General features: G+C 41.6%; 1 protein-coding gene across 1 annotated transcript in view; it reads right to left on the bottom strand.

Moving 5' to 3' along the window:
- CNNM2 (cyclin and CBS domain divalent metal cation transport mediator 2) overlaps nucleotides 1-21,557 on the bottom strand; it is a 117,638-nt gene that overhangs the window by 22,273 nt on the left and 73,808 nt on the right. Inside the window, exon 2 of the mRNA XM_059851894.1 lies at nucleotides 4,978-5,121. Coding sequence (XP_059707877.1) covers nucleotides 4,978-5,121 — 144 coding nt within the window. The remainder of the gene's footprint in view (nucleotides 1-4,977; nucleotides 5,122-21,557) is intronic.

The following is a 21,557-nucleotide window of genomic DNA, read 5'->3' as shown; positions in this document are numbered from 1 at the left end:
ACAGCTGTGGCAAAATCTGCATGCCTTTGGCTGAAGTATTCCCAATGTCTGGTTTATGCAGTTTCTTTCGTCCTGTCCAAACTTCAGCAAAAGCTGGCAAGGTGTACAAAAGCTGAATGTGGGAATCTCTGGCCACTTTCCAAGCACTGAAGCCAGAATGAAGTAAAGGAATGGCTTCAGAAATTCAGATATGGGTTTTTGCCTGCTAGTGATCCTGGCTTCCTGGACCCCTGTGTCTTAAAACAGGCTCTGTGGTGCGGAATCTCCATTTGTGAAAAACAACACAGAAGAGACACAAACAACGCAGGGATTACCATCCACCCCCTGAGCTGATACCCCAAAATGTTTAGGAAACCAGGTAAGTGGACAGCTTTGGGTATGTTGGGGTAGGGTATACATCAGTTCCAGGGAGAAGAGGTGTCTGCTCAGATGGCAGGATGCTGCTCCTCTCTGGTGACACCACCTGTAGGGTGGCAGTGGCTATAAGCAGTAGAATGCTATCAGACAGCTCTGAGCTCCAGAGGAAACCCAAGTGTTGAGGCAATTCCTGTGAGCCCTCAGAGATGAGACAGAGCTCACGTTCTAGGGCCTTTGAGGGGGAAGATCCTAAGAATACTGCAGCTACTTGTCTATCAGCCCCTCAGTCAATTGGTGCAAAATGACTGGATTTCTGAGGGACTGCAGGCAGCTCTGGCACGTTGATTCATGGCACATGATTGGGCAGGCACACAAAGAGCTGCAGGTGAAGTTGACACTGTGAAACTGTACTTACTCCCAGGTGCTTGTTCAGATTTTTAGTTATATATGCAAAGATGATTAAAGTGATGCACTGGAAGCCACTGAGATCTGGAGCCTTTCACAAGTCCAATAAATGCTACAGACTACATAAGGCTCGGAAACTGGTTGAGTTTGAGGCTTGGAAGTGCACAATACTGGTAACTTACAGGCTTCTAGATTTTCCCAAGTCATCCAGTCTTTTAGACATGAGTACATCCAGATCCTCAACTTCCCAGGAAGATCCAGGACTACACTCCAATACAGAACTATCACGGACTCAAAAGCAATACTGTGCTGACAGAAGTTTGCTTATTTGAGATATCTCAAGTGTATCCTGTGAACAGTGCAAATCAGAAAGTTTGACATACTTGTTCCCAGGCACATGGAGAACAATGATGACCCATGTCCTTTTCTTCTTTGAAAGCAGAAGCCTCTTACCCTAGTAGTACTTTACACAAGACTTGGACTACATCAGGGACTTCAGTTTCTCTTCCAAAAGCAGGAATAGAAACCACTGAAGGGAGTGGCTACAGACTAAAAACAATCCCTGCCTTAGGAATATAGTTTGAGACAGACCTTTTCTGTACTTGCAGTTAAAGGAAAGATGCATACCAAAGCAATGGAAAATTAATAGCAAAAAAAGTTGCCTAGAAGCTCTCACTAGGTCCTTCCTCTTCTAAGAGATAAGAAGAATATAAACTGGTTTTTTATGAAATGCTCAGAGAATGTTATTTTTAAAGCACTGTATCTGAGGTGTTTTCTCACAAGGAGCTTCATCATTGCTCTCTTCAGGGAGGCAAAAATCACAAGTACATGTGTTTGCCCTGGGACAGGGAAACATCTCTGTGCGCTTCCTTTTAAAGAGCTGTAACACTGCAGGCTTTACACTGCACTACTGGTGCCTGAAAATAAGACCAGCATCACACAATGGGAAGATGCCTTAAATCTTTCTGTCCATAATGGTCATCGAGGTAAGAGACCCAGGCTCTAACCTAAATGATGGGCAATTTCTACTCCCCCTATTTTTTCTCCTTGGCAGCTTATTCAAAAATCTTCCCTCAATAAAAATGTTATTCGGTTAGAGCAGAGCCACATGGCTTAAGCGTTATTGGCACTAGCATTATCTTGGCTTATGTTTGCAAGGGATGGTCTTAAATTGTTCTTTGCTATCCAAACAACTTTTGAGCTTCTTTTAAGGCAGAAGAACCAAGGACTGGATCGTGACCAATGTAATTGAATCTGAACCAGGTATTTCCTGTCTGTCCTTTCTCCGGTAAGTGAGATGGAGATGCGGGCACTGAAGTTATCTTGGCATGCTGAAGTGATCTCTGCTCACAGAGGGCTGAGCTGCTGTTTGGTTCTGCAACATGAACTATGAGATGCACAAGGGATACTCTCACTACAGCTTCTGGGGAGAAATCAACAAATACTGCAAACATCTTCAGTAGGTTCTGGGAATATTTAGACTTCACCTTCTTAGGCAACAAGCCTGACCATGAACTCTGGGCTGAGGCACAGAACTCCAGAGGATGAGTGGTCAAAATGAAATTTAGGTTGTGATACCTCTTGTAACAATACTAAACATTGATGCCTGATGCATAACATGAACAAGCAGTCTGTGCAGTCTAACACAGAACATACTGCTTTCTCCCTTGGGCCTCTGAGGAAGTTGAGAAATGCTCTCCCACCATGGCTAGAGCCATGGCAGCACAGGACAGATTCCTGTAGTGTGCCAACCATGAAAAAATGCTACAACTTTCCAGTACTAAGAGCCAAACACCCTGGCAGCTCTTCATCACAACATGGGCTGAAATGTGTCATGTCAGAAACACCATCTCTCTACCCCTTCAGCATCCCCAGCACAAAGTTTCATTCTCAGAAGTACTCAGTCTACCCAGATCTTGATGGGTCAGACATATTTAATAACTTTTCCTGCTCCCAGCATCTCTGCAAGCCACAGCACAACAGAACCATATGAAGACATACCACACATTTATTTGGATCCCTGCAGAAATTCAGCTGTGGAGTTCAGCAGTGAGAGCAGCTTTCAGCAGAAACTGTAAATATACTATTGCTTCCACCTTAACACAGTTGAAATGTTTTTTTCATGGAAACAACAGAAAGGCACAGCTCCAACCCCAAGGTCAGCCATTTCATCAAATTTCAAGTTTCCATCAAAGCAAAACAAAACAATTTTAAAACTTCAGAACAAAGTGTAACAATGCTGCCAGAATTTTTCAAAAGCTCTTTTTTAAAGTAAACACCTAGTACAGAGCAAATCAGTCCAAGGGTTTCAAGCTGACTTGCTTTGAGCTGAGCAAGCCAGACTGCATAATAATAATGAACAGAATCAGAGGTGGGGCTGCTAACAGTGACACTGTGATATCAACACCAAAAAATAACCTGCCTTAGCATATAATGGACAATAAAGTACTTTCAGTAAACTCATGTTCTCATACATGTTCTCATCACCAAACCAAGTGGAGGCTGGCTGCCCAAGTCCAAACCCTCTCACATTTCCTGTGATACTCACAGCTTCTCGGGATTTCTGCCCTCTCCCTTAGTGCTATAGTATCCTTCAGTCTAAACAGTGGAATGATCTCCAGTGCTTCATAAAGAAATTATATGGAACTTAGCAGGAATCACCCTCTAAAATTTCCAGCATCCTCCGGGAAGCCTAGGAAGTTTTCTTCCTGTTCTGAATGAGGAATTTTTGATAGCAAAAAATTACCCCAGGAATGATAGTTTCAAGTGAACTCCATGCTCACCAGCTCTATTTTGTTAATATAGGAAGCCTTCAGGTAGAACAATTAAAACTAAATTCTCATTTCCTTTCCCTCTAACATCCTATCACGGGGCAAAGCTTTTTTTGTCCTGAAGAACAACACAGAATGATCTATGAGTTTTTTCTTAACAAACAAGGCAGAGGGGGAAATTGAAAGCATAGGCAGTGTCTTCCCTCATACATACAAGTAAATATCTCAAAGGTAGATAAAGATAGGATCTTTTTGGAATATAAAAGGAAGTTTGTATTCAGCCTGCAAAAGCATAATGTTGTAACTGATTAGCCCAACAATTCATTTATGAAGATATGAAAAGAAATCAATATAACTGGACTTCTGTGATTTACACAGTAATTAGACTGTTCAGCACATGGTGAAACACAAGTGTGATTTACATGATCACTTGGGCACATAAATACTGATAAAATATTGACTAGGTACAGAAAGCATTTCAGGCAAAAACAAGTCTATCCCACAGTATAAAGTGCTCACTGGACTTTTGGCTTGAAGGGAGGATAGAAGATGCTTGGGTTGGCCTGAACAAATGCTGCAGAAACATTCCTTCTGTGAGGAAAGAGAAAGAAAGCAAAGGACAGATGAACAGTGTTAAAGATACTTAAAATTATTATTTCTACTATAATAGAATCTGGAGACATCCTTGTGCTGCACAAAAACACATAGTGAAAAACAGCATCTGCCATCAAGTGATCAAAGTACAGACAGATGAAGAATGACTGAAAGGACGTCCTGTATGCACAGGCCAGATTGTGCAGATGGGGGGAGAAGCAGACACTGGGTAACTGGCCAAGCTTTTATCTGGGAAAGAAAAGGGTCCAGATCTCTCAAGTTGCAGGTAATGGTTGACCTGCAGCATCATCTCCCTCAACAGACATTACCACAAAGAAGGAAGGAGCTGTGCTGAGTGATGAAAAGAGAAGGCATTTAGGACAGGCTGGTTTTCGGCCCGGAGGAAGACTTTCCACTCTCAATGAGTGACAGATATTCTAAAGAGACTCCATTCCTCTGCCTTGAGGCATGGTATTTGCCAGCCTCTTGCTGAACTATGGTAGTACATGGACTACAGGCCCTTGAGGCAGAGTGACAATAGGGGAAAATGTGGGAGGCCATTGTTGCAGATGTAAACCTTCCTGGTAAAAGGATCAAATAAAGAAGCTTGTCCTGCTTCTGAATTAACAAAGCCTAAAGGACTGAGGTTCCCATGCTGCAAAACCAAAAATTACTTTCACCATCTGAGGGATCTGCAGGTCATTTTGTTAAGGAAACTTCCTCAACAATTTGACTACAGAGATTTTAAATTAGCAACATAGCATCTCTCAAAACACAGCTATAAATACAATTGCTACTGGATGGAGTCTTTCTTCTCATCTATAAACAAATTGCAAATATTTCTACTCACTGTATAGATCTGTTTCATCCAGAATTTCAGACTTGATGATCTCTTCAATCACATCTTCTAAAGTGACAATTCCTAGGACTTCATAAAAAGGGTCCCCTTCTCCTTCATTGTTGACTCTTTGCACTATAGCCAGGTGAGACTTGCCTGCAAGGAGACAGATCAGCAATTTTAGAAACTTCTGAATGATCAGAAATTATAGCAGAACTAGAGACATACAGGTATAAATAAAAAGACAAAAAAGTTGGTGTCAGGCTTTATGAAAAAAGGAGCAAAGTTTAACAGATGCTTAAAAATCATAATCTGATTTCTGTCTGAGATACACATTCCTGCATCACATAAATCCACCTTATGCCCTAGAGGAGAGCTAAAGAGATTAGTGTTCTTGTTCTAATGTCTTTCCCAGCAAAACTGTCACCCTGGCATTGAATTTATCATATTAACTTGTTGTTCTGCTTCATGTCTCATGCACTGGCAGAGGAAGGCCAGGCTGGAGCCCTCCTTTGCAGTGAGATCCCATGGATGTTTTCCTCAAGCCTGGAAAAAACAGCAACAATGACCAAACCACAGAAGCACAGGGACATGACAGAGCTAGGGAGAAGTCAGCCCCATCCATCAGCTCCTCTTTTTCCCTTCTCTTCCTCAAAAACAATTTATTTATATATTCCCCATATGGAGTGATGACATGTTATTTAGGATTTATTAATTAAAATATTCAAAACAACTGTCTGATCAACAAAGAGAAAATCAAAGAAGAGATTTAACAGTAGTTCTAAAGATTCCTGAGTTGTGCATCATTCACAGTGAATTCCTAAAGTCCTTTCTGCCATAGCAATGATGATGGCAAGAATATCATCATCATGACCCTTCAAACTGGCCTTGATACCTCTGGTTGCCAGTTTCTGCAGCTGCCACTGAAAACCAGTCCTTTGTAAAGCTGCATAAATAATAGCATTCATTCAAAGGGTCCACCAAATGTAAGTGGCATTTTGCAGTACAAGTACACAGACATCAATATGCTTTCTGAACTATCAGGAGGTAAGAAACAGTGTCTCACACTCTTCTTTGCTGGTCTCAAAAATTAGCCTTAGCCCCAACTGTGGAAGACAACCAAAATAGTTCAACTTTGCTTAGACCCCTTTATAGGCAATAATGTCTGCCTGTTTTAAGATTCAGATTATTAGACTAACAAGCATTCAAACTATTCCAACCCAGACTTACTCATGCTTAAAGAATGAAAATATCCTGAACAAATTAGATGAGGGAGGAAAATTTATCAACTACTGATATAAACATTGCATCAGGTCAAGTCAATTCACTTTGGTAAGTTTTTCACATCTGCTTTCCCAGGGACCCAACATAAGCAGTTAAAAACAAATTCTTGGTGAATGCTGTCTGTCGAAAGTTAAATTCTTTTGCTATTCCCAGCTTGTGATCATTTAAAAGGAATTTTCCAAAGCAGGGTCTAATATTAGACTCAAAATGAAGTTTCCATTCCACTTAGGCGATATTCTCACCAAAGTAACTACTGCATAATCTGATTGTCTTGGAGCTACTCGTTTAGATGCAGATGGACATACTTTAAATGCCAACTACACAGCACTGCTGAGTCTTATCTTGAGGAGACCTTACTCTACAGCAAATTAGTAGAAAGATGATTTGTGATTTTTAAAGTATCAACATTCATATTGTACTGAAAGTCTTTCACTGTGCCAGGTTTTACAGGTTTTATTTCTCTGCATTCCTGGCAAGACTTCCAGCTCTTTCTACTGCTCAATGAACAGCATTAAAGTGACTTCATAAAAACATGAAAGATTTGAGCACTATTATTATTGCAATTCCCCCATAATATATTACTCCTATTATATCCTTTCAATGTAACAATGTTAAATAAGAACTGCAGCATAAAAAAACCCCTTGCACAGACAAAACAAATGTTCTAATTTATTTCCCAGTGCTTGCTCAGATATTAGTATATTTGCTTTCAAGTCAAAAGACATGGCTCCTTCAAGAACTGTTTCTATCACAGACCACAGCAGCTCATCAGCACATGCTTATTCAGGTGCTAACTCCTAATGTGTGTTCTCACATATTAGTAAATGGTAAGGTGTGTTCAAGTGGGTTAAACTAAAAAAACAAACCAAACCAGCCAAACAAAACCACCAAAAGACAATGCTATCAACTCATATTCAGCTTTGATAAAAACCATCAGGCTTTTCCTCCACTCCTGCACTGCCTATGATAATGCTGAACTAGGTGATGAAATTTGAAATTTTGAAGAACGGTCTTTCTAACAATGGAGTCCTGAACACATCTATAAGCAATGTCAGAGATTTATGAAAATGGGACTGGGGAAGGACCTGAGGGGCTGGAATACAACAGGAAGTTGTGCACAAGTTTCGTGCACAAAACAAGTTGCATGCCCTTCCCGCCAGAGTGCTCCTCACCAAGAATTCAGCATCACTAAAACATGTTAGGTTCTCCCCATTTGAGCAGCTGCAGGACCCTGATCCAAGCAACAGCACCTAATGTGAGATGAGTGACCAAAACCTGTACCAGCTGCTGCTCTCTTAAGCAAAGTGAGCTGGTAAGACAGGAGTTATGGAGAGGTATCAGGCGTTTTGCACTTTCTGTGACAAAAAAGAAGGCTAGAAATACTCTTTTTCTGGCCTTGCCATAATCTCCAATTTTAAGGGTTTTTTACTTATCACCCAAATTATCAAGACCTTTGAAACTTGTCATCATCACTGGATTTTGGTGGGTAGCATTGATATTCAGTTCTACCCTCATTATTAAATAAACTACATGTTACAGAGAATTTATCTGCTGAGAAGAGATAAATTATCCACACACACGGTGACATTAACCTTTCTTCCCTCCTGATTGTCAGGTCTTCCTGTTCCAGGCTTTCATCAACCCAGCACTTAGCTGGGGTCAGATGAATTGAAGCCAATCTAATAAGCTGCCCCTAAAAGGCTGCCTTTTTCTCCCAAGTTTTCTCCTTCCTTTCTGCTGGCTCCAATGCTCATGAAATTATTTGATGAGACAGACCAGATCTGAAAATTACATTTCTTGTGTCTTTGCAAGATAATTTTGACCCAGATCCAATAATTTGCAAGAAATCACCAGACAGTGGAGCACACATGAGAGGTGGTGACGGAGATGTTATGAAGATGCATTCCCAGACTGCCTGCCCTCTCACCACAGAAGACTGCAAAATACCCTGCACGTATGGAAGTAATCAAGACATAAAAAGGCTAAAGGAAAAGCCAGGAGCGTAAAGACCTCTTTATACATAGTAAAAGAGCAGAACACAGCATGTGCTCAACTGTAAAAGTGGCCTGTAAGTAAAATAATGACTCCTCTGAGTGTTTGAAACAGAAATTGGCTACAGCTTTATTCAAAGACTTTATCAGGCCACTGACAATTGTCAAACTAGTTTATCCAATTGAAAAAGAGCGGTTTCAGCTTGTATTTTTCATTGCTAAAGACTTACAGTACATAACCAGTAAGGAGCTGAATAAAGTAAACATCCAGGTACGAAAATCTGGACAAATTACACAGAGAGAACAGGTGTATGGAAAGTTCTGTACTTCACTGATTTTCTGGCCACAGTCTCTAACCACACTTTGTAGATGACATTAATGCTTCTTTAATCCCTTGCTTTAAGTGTTGATACAAAGAGATTTAGCAAGTGGGCAGCTCTGCAAAACTGCCAGTTCTGACAATAAAGGCAGAAATGATGTGTGACCCACAGCTCCTCTGTGGGCACAGGCGGGCAGTGTTTGCTTTCTGCCTCAGTTTCCCCCCTGTACAGTGACAGTCAGTGATGCCACCAAGGGCCTGTGTGGGGCTGATACCTGTACATGGCCCAAGGCACCAGTTGAGACAAATGTTAACCTCTCTGTTACCTTCACAGGCAACTAAAGCACCGAGCAGTTTTGGTAAACATAAATCTAGTCTCTTCTCATTGCTTAAAACTCTGCTGTTCAGCTTAGATTTTGCTCTGTAGAACTTCTGATTAATTTATTAAGCTAATTAGGAAACATGAAGATGCTTAGTTAAACCCGAATGAGTAAGTGAACCTAGAATGAGCTCCTGGGAGGTCATGTGATTCACTGACCACACAGAACAGAACTGGAAGAAAGAAATGCCTGAAATACTCATTCTCTTACTGTACCATGACAATTTCTTGGGAAAGACATAGTGGTGGAAAATTCTCCTTTTGATCCTGAGGCATTTATACATCTAGAGCAAGGACCTTGAGAATACAGTCATGCAGTTCAAACCAGAGATGAAAACATCTCTTCAAGATCTGCTCTGGCCACTCACAGGATCTTGACTCCATGAAGAGTTTTGTCATTTGGATGGAGCTGTACCCACCCCACTCTCACATGTCACTTCCCCATAGACACACATGCAAAAGAAACAGAAAGACAGACACATTGGGGAGCTCAATAAATGCAAATGCATGTCATAAACCTGGTACAAAACAACCCCATGTGCTGGCACTGGGGACTGGCTGGCTGGGTGAACACACTACAGGAGCCAGGAGCGTGTCCCTGCAGCAATGGAAAGGAACTGTGTGCTCACATCAGCATACATGCAGCTGGCAGGTCAAGGGAACAGATATTCCTCTCTATTTGACACCTGTGAAACCACACCTGCAGCACTGGCATTCAGTTTGGAGCTCTCCAGTACAATAAATACATCAAGAAACTGAAACAGTTTTGGTGGATGGATCCTAAGAAGGGCTGGGCTGGAGCCCACGACGCACAAGGAAAAGCAGAGGGCACTGCATTGGTGGAGTCTCGCAGAGAAAAGGCTGAAAAAAAGGACTTCAAAGTCTTTCTGTACCTCAAAGAAGGCTACAGAGGACACAAAACTAGAGTCCTTTGAGCTAGATCCTGATGGGACAAGAGACAATAAACACAAATTTCAAACATGGAGACTCTCTTTAAATAATGAAATCTTGTTCCTCACAAGGGTGGCCAAACACTGGGACAGGCCCAGAGGGGTGGCAAAATCTCCAACTTTGGAGGGATTCAAAACTCAGTGACCTGAGCCAGCTTCAAAGGTGGCCACTCCAAAGAGGGGGTTGGACCAGATGACCTCCAGAAGCCCCTCCCTACATTATCCAGTGATTTTAAGAGACTTTGAAGGGAGGTCTGACTGAAATCCCAGGCCAAACTTCATTGCTGAATTTTCAATCCCAAATTTCTTAAAAAACTGCAAAACTTTCAGTACATAAGGATATATATAAAGACAGTAAGTTTTACTGATCTGGAATGCCACAATCTGACCTTGTATGTGACCAAATGTAGTAACAAAATGATACTACCAGCCAGACTATGCTTCAGAAAATTACAATACTGCTGCCATAGCTTTAGAGCAAACACAGGTTCCCAGGAATGAGTGATCCAACAGCAAAGGTGCAATTTAGGGGCTCTGAGCAGTGAGCTACAACCTGCAGTGATGTGTATAAGCTTACACTATGAGAAAGCAACTTGAAGTACCTCTATTTCTGCCAAAGGAGATTTAGGAACTCAGTAACTGGAAAGATTTGTAGGTGTTATTTCCCCACTGCAAGCAGCAGATCTTACTAAAGGCCCCTGGTTTCCTTAAAAAACAAAAAAAAAATCAAATAAAAAAAAAAAATCAAAGCTGTGCTTGACATTTATAAAACAGAAGATTCTTGTTAAGTCAGTTTGTGGTAAAACAAGAATCAGGCTATTCCATTTTTGTTAAAACCAGTAATCTGAGTCTGTTTGCTGTGGGTTAGTGCCCTGGAACATTAAGCCATAGCCTGTTTAATATGCCTTCAATGACATGGAGAAAAATCCCATGCAGTGTTTAGCTGCCCTTGAATTTGCTAACTAACAATCTGTGCTTCTGAAAATTCTCCCTCTTTAAACTTATGGGACTGTTTTTGTTTCTACTGATTTGTACAAAGGTAAACACTGGTCTGTCACTGAGATTCACAGGTTCAACAACACATTATTGCAAACAATCGATTTTAAAACTTGTATAATTTATCCATTGACTCAAATAACTCCCCCTGGAGTAGCCCTGGCTTGCAAGCAATTATAAAAAGTGTTTTCCTAAATTTCTTTTCTGCACCACAGTTCAAGGACATTTAATCTCCCTTCTATTAGCAGAAATTTGCTTTTTCACTTTGATTATTTTCAATGGGGCAATCACACTGGTATTTTCTGCAAACACACACACACAAACTGGTGCACACTGTTTTTGGGTTCCTAACACAACACCATTCACAGAATCAAGAGAAACCCAAAACTTCTGTAAAAACATAATCTAGGTTTGAACTAGACTTTTTAGATGGTGCTCTTTTCAGCAGCAAAACATATAATTTTTAACATATACTTGGGAAGGGAATCTGATAACTAGCATTCATTTAATATAGATGAAAATCATCCAGACCCTCAAAGGAAATGAGTGAAAGTATCAGCACAACCATTGGGAATACAGTGATTCTCCTTTAAACCACAGAGCTCAGTCTCATACAAACATTAACCAGAAACCACAGCAGCCTTCACAGGAAAATAAAAAAGTAGCACTTTAAATAGAGCCTTTGTGTTAAAGTCCATTTAGTGGGAGGACACCAAAAAAAGCAAAAATCAGGGAGAGTTTCAGAATGACTTCCTGACAGTGAATTGTATTTGTAAGGAATACTTTCCCAAGGGAAACGACAGAAGCTCAGTTACTTGCAACTTTGAAAACTTGACTGGACAAAGCTCCTAGAAAGGACTCAATAATTCTCCAGTGCCCTGTGGCAGATGGAAGAGAAGCGATGAGTTAACATTTTCCATCTACGCCAGCCTACCAGTCAGTGTAGGCACTCCAACTCAACTGCTGCTGCCTTCCCTTCAATCCCTTCTGCTAGGGCCTTGGTGAGACACACACTGACAAACTGAATTTACCTTGCTGCTGCTTCTAAATGTGAGAGCACAGCTCTAGAAAGCTGCAGCTTTACCTGCAACTGAACTGAACCTGGCAACCAACTTGGATCAGAAGCTGGGAAGTCTCCATAGGTACACCAGTGAAAGAAATTAGCTGGGAACCAGAAATAACTTGAGTGTAAGGAAAAAAGGTAATTTCAACTCAGACCTCTGCTATCAAAGCAGAAATCTTAGGGAAGAATCAAATGTGAGAATATTTAGGGAACACTATTAAAAGGTGTAGGCAGGCCTCATGAATGAAATTGAAAAGTGGAGAGAAAGAGTTTCAGAAATTCCTTGAACATTGCTAAAGACTCCCTTGCCATGAACAGCACGGCAATGCTTCCCAGTCAGGCCGTGCTTTTGCAGTAGGGAATTTGTGCTGAATATGGCTGGGGTTAGCAATAGCCAGGGTCCACGAGGGTGTAAAATGCACACCACTAGCTCGGCTGCTCTCAGTGCTGGCCACAACTCTGAGTTCAGCCTAGCAAATGAACAAACACAAGCTGCTTCCCAGAACTGGAAGCATTTTTCCATCTTAGAGAAGTATCCACTGGATCTGAAATAGGAGAGGAAGAGAAAGAAATCCTAATACTTGAGAAAGAAATCTCTCCCAAAACCAGAGTATTTTTGGACACCTGTCTGAGGCTCTAACCTGAGTAAAAGGTTGTGACACCAGGACACTGGTGGCTTGAGATGAGAAACAGGGTGGAAGTTAAAAAAAAAATTAAGGAACCACTTCAGAAGTGCAGCAAACTAAAGTTGAGAGAAGATGTGGCAACAAGAAGAGAAAATACTGAATCTGGAGAGAGGCCTAGGACTATTTGGACTGACATAGAACAAAAAAGTTCAGATAAAATTTAAGGCAAGCAAACAGAATATTGAAGTCATTCTTGGTCATGGTTCAAGTCTTCCACATTGGATTGAAAAGATACTGAAGTGTGACTTATGCTGATGTGATTTCCCCCGTGCCCCCACTTCCCAAGGCAAGTAATGACCTTTTGGAAAGTAGTGTTAAGAAATGCATCTCCTCACTGACTCGCACCTCCACAGCATGATCAACAAGGAATGTTTTTAGTATTCAAGACCCTAAAAAGGAGCCATACTAATTTTATTACTTCCCTGTTTGTTCAAGATTGTCCCACTGATTTCAGCATTCCTTCAGGGATGAAGAGCAGGCACTGGCCGGCAGAAGTGCAGCCAGCAGAGGGAGTGCAAAACCTTGGGTTTGCTGAGCTCCAGCTCCAGGTCCTCCCCAGACCTCAGCCCAGCCGATGGAGAGAAGAGGCCCTAGCTGCTGGCATCGGTGGGCCCTGGCTGCTGGCTGGATGCTGAATCCTTTGAGAGATGTGCCCTCCAGCCTGGGATCCACAGCAATCCCCTGTCTGCCATGGCCTGTTCAGCATCTCCTCCTGCAGCTTTGCATTGCTGCTATGACTTGTCCCACTCAACTTCCTCTGCCTTCCCTGCCCCTAGGGGGGACAAATTCTTGAGCCCTTTATAAGGGCTCAGGAGAGAAACTGTCATCTCCTCATAGTCTCCTCCAGTCCAACAGGCTGCTACCACAAACCAAGAGTTAGTCCACTAAATGAACACAAGAGCATCAAGAGATGTATGTTTACGAGCAACAAAAATAGAAGACAATCCAAAACAATAATGAACTGAGATGACTTTGATGTTCAGGTAACCAAAACACAACACCAATAGAAACAACAGCCTTGTTCTGTATCACTGCAGCCAAAAATCCTACTGATCTAATCCGTCCTTTAATCTTGCCTCCCTCAATTCCTAGAACAGACTGGGTTTAATTCAAGGAGCTTCTAGATTTTGGCATCTATGCCACGGGATTTTAAATCCGACAAAGGTAAAGTACTAGAAGGCACAACAGAAACGTGTTTGGACATTAGGAGAAGGTTAGCTGAGGCCAGCATGCTTACATAAGGACCTAAACTGTGCTGAGAGCAAAGAGCATGAGCTGCAAAGGAAGAGCACTGTCTTGAGACTGTGGGTCCTGAAAGGAATTGGGAGTTGGATATACTCTTTTATTATTATTATTATTATTATTATTATTATTATCATCATCATCATCACCATCATCATAATCAGCTGTTACAGTTTACTTTTACTTCACTATTTAGGATATATATTTTAAAGGCTTCTTGTGTAACCAGCATCTTAGTTCATTAATATTCTATTTTAATGACTTGTTTTACTTCAGGCCATTTATATCACATGCAGTTTGCAATTCCAGCAGCTCCAAACCCGGCCTGGTCGATGGCGCCATCAGATTTTTCAACTTTCAAATTTATACTGTGGCAGAAGCCAGAGGAAAATTAACAAAAAGCTACCCTGTTAACTTTCTAAATTGGTGACACCACCTTCATCCAGCCGGGTCTGTACAAGCCCAAGAGCACTTAGGTGTGTGCACTGCCATAGTGCCCAAAGCTGTGGGATAAACACACCCCTGGAACACAACCAGTGCCATGACCTTGACTCTGCACAAGCGCAGGATCGGGGCCACGTGAGCTCTGACACTGCACATTTGTTTCTCTGGATTCACACAGTGCCATTACAGAGCAGCTCCCAAGTCATGCAGCACAACACCAAGGACACTGCAGCAACCTGCAGGCACAAGAAACACAGCCACCTTCTCCCACTGCCTTTTGGTTCAGGTCAGGTCCCATGGGGAGTAGCGCTGCAGGAAGAGCTGCTCCAAAACTGTGCTTCACACTGCCAGCAAATTCAAGGGAAAGGGGAAATATCCTCTGGCTGGAAAGCGACTCTTTTAAAAACTAAAGGCACACCTAAGTGTAGAGAAGTGCCAAGACACACCCGAAGTTACAGAAGCAAGAACTTCGCAGGAGCAACTGATTTAAATTTTCATAGGTTACATTTTCACTTTGCTTTGGTGCAATTTTAGCTAATGACACAGATCACAGCTGGATTCAGATCCATGCCTCTTCATCAGGAACACGCGCACAGCAACTGTCGTGGATATGAGGGAGGGGGGATGCAATTCAAACCACCCAAAGACATCCTGGAATTGTCTGACACCAAAGCAGAAGGACAGAAGAGCACCTGTGCTTTCAGAACTGGGCATCACAGATATCTAAATGCCTGCAAACTGCAGGTTTTTTGCAAAATAATAATACAATAATATATAGAGAAGGAGAAACCCCCCAATTTTGCATTTTGCTAAGGATTTAAGTAGATATTGTGTTACTCTTAAAGCTCATCACGCAAAGAAGCCAGAAGAATTGGTTCAAATGCTGACTCAACATCCCCTGGAAAAGGAAAGATTATAGAAAACTGCCTTGTTTGAAAGAAGGACAATTCTGATGGTACATTTGAATGCATTCTTATTCTTTTCCAAGTACAAGCATAAATTGCCTGGCTTTGTTCCTAGGAGTTATCAATTACTCATAAATGTAAGATTTTCCAGTGAATTAGTAATACAACATTATCTTTTCAGCCTCACAAGACAAGATTAATTTTCTGAAAAAGGGTACTACTGGGTCATATTTTAGAAATGGGAACTTCAAAGATCAATCTCCATTGCAATTATGCTATTAATATTTTTAATTACTTACTTGATACCAAAACTTCTTAAAGTTTCCATTTGTGAACAACCATCTAATTAGTGGATTTTTTGGACCATCCTACATAGCCCTCTGGTAGGCTGAGTTTGTCCAGAGCTCTTGAAGGAGGAAGGAAACCTCTCAGATAAGACAGCAAAGCCCTGCTCCATCCGCAACAGCCACTGCAGAGAACTGGAGATAAGGTGAAGTGAGAGCCTTGCCCCTGAGCAAGAAGACACTGGAGATAAATGAAGAGGAGAAAAAGGAGTCTTAAGAGATTGAATTTGTGAACTTGCCACTTGCTGGTTTTGCTGTGATGAAGAGTTCTTTTGCTCCAGAAGACTAAATCAGGACTTCTCAACAGTTTTCCAACTGCTGGGTATTGATGACACGGGATGACCTGCGACTCACACCTACATGACAATATTATTCAAATTCTTCTTGTCAAGTATTGACATGAAGTGAAGAGCTGTAATATTTTAGTGACATAACAGGAATTCTGTGAGAACAGTACTTCTTTCATGATGCTTAGCTCAGGGAAGATGTTGTAGAGATCATTCTGTTTTCTGTATTATTCTACAGAAGTCTTTATCATTATTTTAGCCCCATCAAAACCTAATCTGAATGTATTTGCTCACAAATAAACTAAATACCAGCTTTAACATCCCTGACTTCTGAGACTGTTTGGCAATTTTACTCCAGAACAAGCTTTGTGGCATAATGTCTCATAGGGAATAGGGTTATTGATCTAAGCAGAACACTTTGTCATTTAATCTCCTCTAGCAAGGGACAAATCTCCTGTCTTTTTAAGACTGTTCACCTTTGTTTGTAAATGTGTGTGTTAGAGCATTTCCTTGATTTTGCCTAAGCCTAATACTTAGAGCTGTCTAAACTCTTCCACTCTTATACTAACACCATGTAATTGCATTGCATCCAGGTATCTCAGGACAGCAAGGGCTCACAAGTGTCTGTCTGAATCATCTGGTACACACAGCTTCAATCCATTCATGTGATGCACTCAACTCCTGCAACACTCACAAGAGTTACAGTGAAGTGCAACTCCACTAGGTTTGGAGACAACCCCAATTACCATGGTTGAACCCACTGGCACAGGGCAGTTTAGCATCCCTTGTGAAGGCAGAGGGTGAATTAAAACTCATGCAATCTGAACAGCTCTGCCCATAAAACTGCACCCACACTAAGAATGCAATACCAGCATCCCTAAAACACTCTGGCCATGGAAATGGCCTCAGAGAAACAGTGTCCTACTGCTGTGACTTCTGCCTTGCATTTATTTATTTTTAGCTAGGATTAGGCTGAATTCTTGTACATCCCAATAAACGCTAAAGTAAAACAGCTCAAACTTCTGCTAGAAGAGTCATGGACAATTAGGTCACGCAACATACAAGACACATGCTTCACTGTTATTTTCCCTGACTGCTTGCAAATCCAAACATTCTGAGTAGACCACAGCAGCACAAACTCCAACCAGAAAACCAGACTACTAGGCTCTGAGGACTTGCAATTAAATCTATAGTATAAACAACAGTATTTATCTAGCCTATTAACAACAGCAGAACCAATGTCTGTCACTGTATGTGATTCACAGGAGAATATCCACGGACTGGGGCACGAGAGTTTGGAAAACTGAAGATTCCCAGCCAGACCCTTTCTTGGGGTCTCCAACTCTTGAGCTTCTTCCTGCATCTTCTGTTTGTTCAAGAAAGATCCCTACACAAATGCAACCAGAACCAGGTGATGTTGCCTGCACAGAACAGGTCAGGGCTGAGCTCTCCTCTCTACCTCAAAGGGAGCAATAGGAAAAATCTCTCTTACCCACAAACCACATTTTCATGAAACATACAGAAAACATGGTATTTCTGACTTTTGTAGATCAATTACTTTTAAAGCTGTGGAGGACTAAGGCAGGTAAGGGGAAAAAAAAAAACCAAGCAACTGATAAAAAATAAACTACAAAAAATCCCAACCAAACCAAATAAAAACAACCAGACAAAAAAACCTCCACTTATCTCCCCAAGCAGCCTCCTTCACAGCAGTAGCAGTGCAGACCCTATGCCAGCCTCCAAATGACAGAAGACAACAAACTTCAAAATGTTGCTGTAATTTCCACTTGCAGGAAGAGGTTGTCATTCCTTTACAACAGTAAAGAACAAAACCCAAACAAATTTACTAGAAAGCCATGAATAAAAATTATTATATAAACCCCAACTTTAGACCATGCACCATTTAGTTGAAACACCATGTGTTTCTGAGTGGAGCTCAAATACACATTTAGTCTAAATATTGCGGACTATGCATCTGCTCTGCATCTCAACATTCAGCAGGTTCATTGGTGAAGGCCCCTGTCCTTCCAGGAGCCAGGAGCCTGGCCACAGTCACTGCATCCCTGTCCTTACAAGGGTTAGACAAACAGACCAGTGAGCCCTGGCAAAAGGAAATGCATTTGGAGTTCACAGAGGGGCTATCACTTGGCTATTTCTGTAGTGCCTGCATCTAAAAAAAGACCCAGTTCACACAAGTAGCTATTTTACCTTACTGTCCCACAAGATCTAAATGCATTTTTTCCGATTACACTTTCCCACCATAAAACACACAACAAAATGTGACACATATTTTTAAATATTCCTATGAAAGGATTTTGCTTATATATAGAAACATGAGTATATATGGAAACATACAAAACTCTGTGTTTATATATAGATGTCTCCTCACTGTATAACTAATATTAGTTCATGGAACTGAAGTCACACACAACAACAACAACAAAAAGAATTAAAGTTCCAGGGAGCTTTGCCATAAAGTACACAAAGCAGAAAAAACTTCTTGGATTTATGATAATCTCTGCATGAAATGCTGAATGGTAAATTCCCTTGAGAACTTTTCTGACACAAGAAATACACGACAAAATAAACAAACGAGGAGACAAGTCCAAGAGGCTCTCAGTGAAGAGACATCTAGTTCACTCTTTCCCTTTTTTTTTTTTTTCCTCCTGCATTCCAACAAAATCTGTCATGAACCATGAGAGAGGCACAAACAGGTCTTCCTGGGGTCCTCTTCCAAAGCTCATCTCTTGGGGAACAGAAGACCATCTGCTTCCTTAAGACAAAGCATTTCAAATGACTACTACAAGTGCTGCCTTGTTGAGAGTGCTCCCCACTGCAATGCCCCATCTGTATGAAAAAAATGTACTTTGGTAGTTACATGAAAGTGACTAAAGTCCTTCAAGACTTATTTACACAAGTCTGAAAGGTTTGACTTTTACTCTCTAATTATTCCTCCATGGTTTGGTGTCCCCAACACCACATTTCTTGCATTTAACCAGAAGATGAATGTAAAATTGACTAACCCATTGCAATGTTTAAACTGAGGGAAACAAAACCAGCAGAAAATATGAGAGACATTTTTTAAAGAGATAAAATCTAAACACTTTTTCCATGCCCCCAGGGGAATTAGTTAAATGGCTGAAGAATACCCCAGTTCTCAAACCCATCTCCTCACATCTGCTCAAGCACTATCCTATCCGCTTCAGTACTTGAAACTGTCACAGGAGCCTGTTTTAACACAGCCCTAACCCCCTGCTTGAACGCCCTCCTTGATGAGTACAAAATCCTAGCTTTCATGAGAAGGAGAGTCTTCACCAATAAAGGCCACACACTTGTAGCAGTTCCACAACAACTGCAATCAATTAAAAAACCACTTGCATAACCTGAGCAATTAGCAGATCAAGGGTTTTTTCTAAATTAAACTAATGTAAAGCACTATTCGTGGAGCTTAGTGGAGGGACTCAGGCAATAGCTGTGTGTAACAGGAGTGGCAGATGGCTTTACAGAAATCACAATATTTGTTACCATCTTTAAAGGCTGGTGGCATCTCACCTGCTTATTTCCATGAGAACTGGATTCCCTTCTTACCAAAAAGCTGTTGATGCTAAGTTGTCTCCTCTCTTCCTCTGTAACTGCTGTTGCATCAAATAATTGTAAAAGCCAATGGGACCGAGGATGAATAAACTCAATTGTGCAGCTGAAACAGTAACATGTCAGGGTTTTCTTACCAAAAGTTGACAGATCTCTGCCACTTCACAGCATTATCACCTTCCTGATGGCTGGGAATTATTAATTATATGACAGATTCAGCTATTCAGGGCACAAGGCAAGGGTACCACTCTCTAACCTAGAGCAAGACTAGATCTCTGTAGTGACCACAGAACAAGAATAGTTCTAGATCCTGGGACCAGGATCTGCACATCTACCCAGCTTCACAGGAACGCCAAGTTCTTTTAAGACCAAAAGTGATCAGGAGCTCAGATCTATTATTCATTGAGATGATGACATGCCTGGCAGAACAACAGCTCTTGGCAGGACAGTAAAATATTTATGCAGTGCAACGATTCAAAGAAAAGGACTTGCCAAATTGACTGCAACAATGGTCTTCAACCTTTTTCAATTTATGGACTGCTAAAAACGCTCAGTGGGAATGCACAACCCTGTAATGCTGAGCTCTCTACTGACAAAAGGCTTATTGTTTTTAACATACCTTTTGAGACATCTGAAATAGTCCTTGGATGCAAGCTTAAAAAAAGTAAATTCACCACACTGCATAATTTTCTGGAAAATATTAAGCAATCTTCCTTACAGTATACAATAACCAACACATAAAGGCCTGAAATCAAATTGTTATAGGTCACTGCACAATAGAGATATTTTTCCTAGTGACTTTAGCTTGAGGTTACATGACGAGCATGGAGACCAATCACTACACAGAGTGGTCAAATGATGGAACTCAACAGTAGAAGAGCTGCAGGCCAGAGAGAGCATGGAGTGCTGGCCACCAGAGAGCCCTGGGCAGAAAGGGAGAGCTAACACAACCCTGAGAGGGACACCGAGTGCTGGATCCCACACGGGTATATTTCTAAGGAAAGCTGAAGCTGAAATTAAGGACTGGAGACAGTGGTTTTGTTAAAGGCAGCATTTAGAGAATTATCAACAGAAACAAAATATCACAGAGGGGGCAGAGAAGGAAAGGGAAGAACTCTGAGAATTGCAAATTAGATTCATGTTATTTCCACTGTGGGAGCATTTGAATCAATGCTCAAACCACCATCTCTGCCCCAGCTCATTAGAGTACCTAGTAATTTGCCCGCTCCTGTACAGTAATCCACATGGGAACCATGGCAGTGCAAGAAGGAGAGAGGCCAACATTCCCCAGTCTCAGCGGGGGCAAGGGAGCAGTCGGTGGAAAGAGCAGGAAGATGATGGCAGGGAGAATATGATTGTTTCAAGCACTGATGTGTTTCATCACATGCACCATTCCAGTAGATATAAATATCAGCAAGTTGGCCTGGTGGCGTGGCCATTGTGAAATGGCAGCTTCCTGCCAGGATCACAAGAGATGAGATCTGAGGGAAGGCTTTGCAGCTAATGCTAGGAAACATTTTATGAGCAAAAGGACCAGTGTGAAAGAGCTTGTGGCTGAGAGCACTGCTGAGGTTGCATGCTGCTGTAGATGTGCAGGGGTGAGACATGTAAAATGGTACAAGAACAAATGGGAAGCTCTTGGCCACCCTGCATTCACCTGCAAAGACAAGCCCTTGGTTCCCACCCTCCGTCATGTGCCTTAAATTCCTCACTGCATTCAAGGCAACACTCTACCCCTTACATCTCCCACTTTAACACCTTGCTCTGAAATACCCTTTCAAAAGCCCAGACTGAAAACAGTTCCTTCTTGCCTTGCGATGGGTCTGAGCCAACCTCAGATGGCAGAGCAGAGAGCACGAGTCCAAATCTTTAATCTAGAATAACCATTGATCTGCAAGCAAACACTACAGCAATGTCTCCATCAAATATAGGAGATGTGTTTTTCCAAACACCAGGGCTAGTAAAACTTGATTAGCAGAGGAGGTCTGAGAGAAGATTGTGGTGCTCCTGGAAATAGTTTCAAAAATGGCAAAGGGAAACACAGCAGGAAAGTAGCTTGAGAGAGATTTCACTGATCTGACAGGAGAAAAAGATGTCTTAGAGAAGCCTGC

This window comes from Haemorhous mexicanus, chromosome 7, assembly GCF_027477595.1.
Source record: "Haemorhous mexicanus isolate bHaeMex1 chromosome 7, bHaeMex1.pri, whole genome shotgun sequence".
Taxonomy (NCBI): Eukaryota; Metazoa; Chordata; class Aves; order Passeriformes; family Fringillidae; genus Haemorhous; species Haemorhous mexicanus.
The sequence above is the reverse complement of the archived record's forward strand: the minus strand, read 5'-3'. Positions and strand labels throughout refer to the sequence as shown.